We start from the raw sequence: 6083 nt of genomic DNA, 5'->3' as shown, positions 1-6083 counted from the left end.
GCAGTGGTCAGAATCTCTCATTGATCTATTTACAAATGAAAATGTTGTAGCAGGCTGATACACAAAGTCCCACAAAATGTTCATCTCTGCTGAAGTGGTCTGCGTTCCACTGTTGGTGTTGCAACATTGTACAATATTTCTGTAACCTTGAAATATGGAACATAATGACAGCTACTATAACCATTTACATAACACTCAAAGGGTTCATATTTATTAAGATGGAGGGAGAATAAAAGAAAACAAAATATTTAAACAAAACTTTATTATCTAAATCTCTTACTGGAATGTATTTAAAACTTAAAAACTTTTCACAAGAAATATAACAGCTTTATTTTAGGGTAAAGCGAAGAGGAAATATACCACAGTCCAAATAAAATGAGTTATATATACAAATATTCATGATTTAAAGCAATGAGTTAAATTGGAAATGCCTCTGGCAGAACAGTTATAAAATGTATCTTACATACTGCACAAAATATCAATTTTTCTATTTTCATACTTCTTGGACAATATTAACTCATGCAACTATCTACCAGTTAACAGTGCTAAATAATGTCTGTATTAATTAAAACACATTTAAATTAATATCCAAATGATTATGTACTGATCTCTAAACAAATTTTAGATATAAATGTTGATTTATAAACCTGATTGATCCCTTATTAATATGCTACTGACTATATGTTAACACCTGCTGCTTAATGATCATCTATTCATTGTTTCCAAGTCATAAAAGCACACAACATAATTCATCTACAAACCTGTCACACATATACAAATGCATTCAATACACATACACACTCACATAACCAACATGCATACTATACCACTAGTTATTTACAGAATGTATATTACTATTAAACAAAAATGAATCTTTTATGTCAAACAAGAAATGTATCCATAGATGCCCAAAATGCAACCCATTAGTATCCATTTTACTTACAAAACTATAGTCATTTGGCCACCAATAGAATTTACCATTATAAATTATATGTATTGCCATTTCAACTAAATAGGAAGGAATGGATTTACAAGAACAATTACTATTTTAGTAATGCAAAGTGATACAGAATCCAAGAGGACAGACAACGTAAACACAGATTATTATACTTCACAGTAATATGCCTGTTAACCACTTGTGGTACTATAGAAGGGTAATCAACCTAAGTAGATCACCAATTCACCATAGTCTGTCCTTTTAGCACAGAATTTCATGCAATTTGGCCAACACACAGTATTTATAAACTTTCCAGATTTCACTGTACATTTTTAACATCATTCATATTTTCCAAAACATAAAATCAACAGAATATATAAATTTTGAAATTGTTAATCGATGTCAAGACAGATTATGTACATGATCAGATGTAAAGTACAAATAGTTCATCTTCTTTCTTTCAGTGCTAAATCAGCTACTTGAACATAGACATGGCTATTATTCCACAGTGACAGATTTTGCCAAGTTCCTTGGACAATCCACATTACAACCTCTGAGTACAGCAATATGATAAGAAAGAAGCTGCATTGGGATAACAGTCAAAATACCCTGGAACAAGAAAGGACATATGTTATTAAACTTTCAAACCAGTTAACTAATTTCCACTCTGGGACATGACAATTTCCAATGTCCAAGCATTGCTAGGCTTTTTAAAATAATCAATTTATTGATTTAGACAAAACTGTTACCAGTTTTCTTGCTCAGTATGCAGCACATTAAATATTTCACAATAAATTTGCAAAAGCAGATATGTTATGCATAAGATAAATGTTTGTTTGCCAGTAGCAAACACCCACAATTACCAGCATGATTGTCGTCTTGTGGGTTGCAACACCGAGCAGTCTGTTAGGTGGTTGCCAATTTTTCAGAGAAACATGCTGGCTCTATCTTCAGGCTATAAATTTGTACCTTGTACAAAGAGGCAGTACACTCCTCTGAAACGTTGGCAAAACCCTATAAGACTGCATGATGTATAAAACCACGAAACAAAACTCTTCAACCTCACCACCACAAAAAAAAAAAAGCTCAAATCTCACCAAAAGCTATGGTTTAAGCAAAACTGCTTGCATCTGCTAGACCAGAAAATTGAAGGAACCCATCTCAAAAACTAGTTGTCCATGAGGTAAATTCTGCTACTCCCAGTGAATACAATGATGGTGAGAGTAATGAATGGTCTACTGTACTGACAGTTTAACTAAGGCTCCAACCCACATGGGGTGTATTCCACACTCCGAAAGAATTAAACTTCGATCTGTGTACAAAAAAAATCTGTTTCTCTATTTGACCATGAAATAAACCAGATCTCCTCTGAATGAGAATCAGATTTGTTACTACAAGGCCAGCCATAGACCTGTCTGAATGACTATTACAATCAATGTTACAAAATTTATAGCCAGAACCATAATGACTGACCTGAAGACAATCCACAGTATGTGGAACCTCAAGTGTTCTGGATGCAAAACTTTTGGTCTCCTTATCTCCCTTCTCACATATGATTATGGGCCTTCCTTCACGTGCTGTTACTTGCTGCAGGGCATTCATGCATTTCTGTAAATATCGGAAACAGTCATTCTTTTTTCTTTTCCAATTCATACAGTAAGCACTACAGCCTGATCCAGGTTCTGATCAATCATTCTTCCCTTTGATTTCCCAGACTTCATCATCTTCAGTACCATAAGAAGTCTGGAGTAAACTGTTACTTTCTATACTTTCTTCTTTTGTTTTTCAATGTACAATTAATGGTTCTATACACAGACTGGAACATTTACATTCTCTCATGCATGTTATTACTCTATCAGAGTTACAGCAATATCATGAAGCAAGAAATGTCCACATATATCTCAATAAAATTGTTATATTATGTTTGATGTCATGGTAGCTTGTATTGAAAAGCTTCATATGAATCTGACACTCACCACATAAACAGGATCTCTTGTGACAATCATGATAACAGGCATTTTATTATCAACAAGTGCAAGAGGTCCGTGTTTCAGTTCTCCAGCCATGATACCTTCACTGTGCATGTACGTCAATTCTTTTACTTTCTGCAAATGAAAGAAAATGTTTCTTATCGGAACTGTGTTCCACCTGTAAACCGAAATCTGTGATGCCGTTGCAGAATATTTTATGTAGTAATGCCTTTTCAAGTTTAATTGTAAATCTATCAGTACATTTTCTCTCTCTTTAAAAACTGAACTGAAATAGAATTTACATATTTTTATTTGTCACAAAGAGCATGGCATGTCTTATGATTGCAGATGGAAGACATGATTCTGATATGCTGTGGTGTAGTTACAAATATATTGAATAAACTATCATGAACAGACAACATGAGGCAGTCCTCCTCAACCATATGTAATTTGGTATATCAACAGACTACATAACATTAAAAAGATGTTAAAATTCAGTCTGAAAAAGTTTGTAATTAAAATATACAAAATCTATCATATAAGGAGTTAGCTTAATTTACATAACAGTAAAGAAGCACAGGGTAGGAGACCAGATGAGGAAATGCAACAAAAGAGAGGAGGGAAGTAGGCAAAGATACAACCCATCCCATAGAACACAACAATGTATGACAATGAGAGAAAAACAGGGGCTCTTAAATATGTTTTAAAGGTGGTATTTACAGAACACTGTTTCTGTCAGCTGTATTTCTCCATTATCTAATTAACGTTTATAGAGATACCTTGAGTTCTGTCGATCCTTGCTTCGAGACTACACCCAGAGCTCTTTGTAGCTCAACTGTCTTGAGGAAAGTCCCCGGATCGCTCGCAGAGAGTGTTGCGTTTTAAACATGGAAGCAGCAACCAACGTTCCATAATGGATGGGCCCCACTTAATAGTACCTGCACCTTGTCGTGGTGGTGGGGCTTGAGTACCTCAGTGACTCCACGACCTATGCTGGCAGTAGCATAGCTACTGGTAGGGCCTCCCTAGCCAGATTGGTCGAGGGGGAGAGGTCAGACTAAGACAGGTACCCTGGTCCTCCAGGTTGGGGGTTGGTCGCAAGGCTAACGACCTTGCACCGTAAAAAGGAAGATGTTTCGAAACCTCAATCAAAGCCTCGGACAGACGGACCTAACAGAAGACCGAATGGAAGAGAAGAATTGAGGAGGCCATGGACCAAACACGGACCAGAGAGCCATAGAAGAAGAAGAGATACCTTAGTTTTATTGTCACATGAAGAACATGTACTCACAAGAGCTCCTTCCATACATGTTGCATAATTATAGCCTCGTCCCATGATAAGCAATGATTTGTGTTGGTACAGGTCTTTAGCTAGTTCTTTCACTTGCTCGTCAAGATTCAAAACCTCTCTAATCTGTTCATGCAGAAGCTGCAACCCCTTGATAATCTGAAATGAAATAAGTTATGGCATAATGGCAGCACAGCATTTACCAACTAGGTCCTATACTACCATGGTAGCGACAGTGTAAAACCAAACGTAAACTCAGCTTTGCTTTGCGTAATATATGCATGGGATAATAAGTGTGACAAGTCAACAATTCAGACATACATACCTCTGATCGGCGAGCCTGGAGAGATATCCTATCTTCGCTCATAACCAGAGCAAACATTACAAGCGAGATGAACTGTGAAGTATAAGCTTTGGTTGATGCGACACCAATCTCAGGGCCAGCATTGATGTGAACACCACAATGTGACTCTCTACAGATGGAGCTGCCGACTGTGTTGGTGATGCCGACAATGAGAGCTCCACGATTCTTACAGTAACGAAGAGCCATTAGTGTGTCCGCTGTTTCACCTTAAAATGTAAAAAAGTATTGTTGTCTAGTGCAGTGGCAGCAAAAACTGGTATCTGTCCTTTTATCAAAATGCAGATGAGACTCACGTAGTCACAGGCTGATTGAGGACGACTGCTTGTGATGAAAGCCTATAGTTATTAATTTCATAACCACTTGGATCACTGCAGAGTTAAGCATATTAAAAATACAACTGTTTTTCTTATTGTATTTGAAACTTATGTAATTAATGGTCCTTTATGTGCATAATTGCTTTCAGCATATTACAGATTCCTATTATACTACACAGTTCAGATGTAACCTCAAGAAGTGACTCCTTTCGCTGTCCTATTAAAGTAAGTGAGATGCTTTTGAACTTGCATTAAACAGTATTTTGCACGGCATTTTAACAGCACATAGATTTTCTGTGAACCTTTTGTACTGTACCAAGGGTTACCCCACTGCACTTACCAGACTGTGATATGAAAAAACAAACATCATCTCTGAACACAGGAGTGTTTCTATCAAGAAAGTCAGATGCCAATTCTACCATAACTGGAAGTTCTGTGAGTTCCTCCAGCAGCTGTCTTGTTGCAACTGCACTATGATAGCTTGTTCCACATCCAATAATCATCAAGCGTCTGCAGCGGCGGATTTCAGGTATGTATTCCTGTAGGTAAACATAACATAAAATATGGGTAGCAAATTATAAATGTGTGTTTACATAAGACAACTGATTAATATTATCTAATTATGCTCAAGAAACATCATTACTGAGTGGGTGGTTCTCTTTTTTCACGTTCAGAAGGTCCTGGGTTCCCATCTTGGTCCACAGACACCATATTTTTGTCATTTTCCTCAGTACCTCCAGAAAGATACTGGGATGGTAGCTTCAAACAGACTGTACCTCCCATGCCCTTTCCAATTCACAGTAATCCTACCATAAATGCTAAATAATGTGCATTGTTGATAAAATATAATTAAATAATCCATGAATCAGTCTTAATTATATCAGCTGTAAAGATAATTTAGCATCAATAAAGACAAGTATATCATAAGCTCTGGTTTGTGAACTCTTTGGGATATGCAAAATGTATAACATCATAGTTTTTGTGTGCCAATATTATTTTAAGGCAAATGAATTTTAATACTAACTTACCTTTATACCACCAAGAATAACAGCCTGAGTCTCAAAGTTAAGACGTCCTCTCATGGTGTTCACTACAGACTCCGGTTGTTCAAAAATTTCTTTCTGCATAAATGAGCTGTAGTTTCCTGTAACATAAATTAAAAATATAATAACTGATTTAAGACTGCATTTTTCTGATCTTGACACATCCA

The 6083-nt window shown here is 36.3% G+C and overlaps 1 protein-coding gene across 4 annotated transcripts in view; it reads right to left on the bottom strand.

Annotated features, from left to right (window-relative positions):
• Positions 1 to 245: 245 nt before the first annotated feature.
• Positions 246 to 6083, bottom strand: part of LOC110832681 (glutamine--fructose-6-phosphate aminotransferase [isomerizing] 2) — a 31473-nt gene continuing 25635 nt past the window's right edge. For all 4 annotated transcript variants that reach the window (XM_022069916.2, XM_087347768.1, XM_022069917.2 and 1 more), the window contains 7 exons: positions 5902 to 6017; positions 5214 to 5412; positions 4521 to 4765; positions 4199 to 4354; positions 2914 to 3042; positions 2411 to 2545; positions 246 to 1546 (listed from right to left, as the gene is read on the bottom strand). In XM_022069916.2, the coding sequence (XP_021925608.2) occupies positions 1436 to 1546; positions 2411 to 2545; positions 2914 to 3042; positions 4199 to 4354; positions 4521 to 4765; positions 5214 to 5412; positions 5902 to 6017 (1091 nt within the window). In that variant the 3' untranslated portion in view covers positions 246 to 1435. The remainder of the gene's footprint in view (positions 1547 to 2410; positions 2546 to 2913; positions 3043 to 4198; positions 4355 to 4520; positions 4766 to 5213; positions 5413 to 5901; positions 6018 to 6083) is intronic.

This window comes from Zootermopsis nevadensis, unplaced genomic scaffold (genome assembly GCF_977971745.1).
Source record: "Zootermopsis nevadensis isolate Lab colony 2312 unplaced genomic scaffold, Znev_1.0 Znev_ptg000012l, whole genome shotgun sequence".
NCBI classification, from domain to species: Eukaryota; Metazoa; Arthropoda; class Insecta; order Blattodea; family Termopsidae; genus Zootermopsis; species Zootermopsis nevadensis.
The sequence above is the reverse complement of the archived record's forward strand: the minus strand, read 5'-3'. Positions and strand labels throughout refer to the sequence as shown.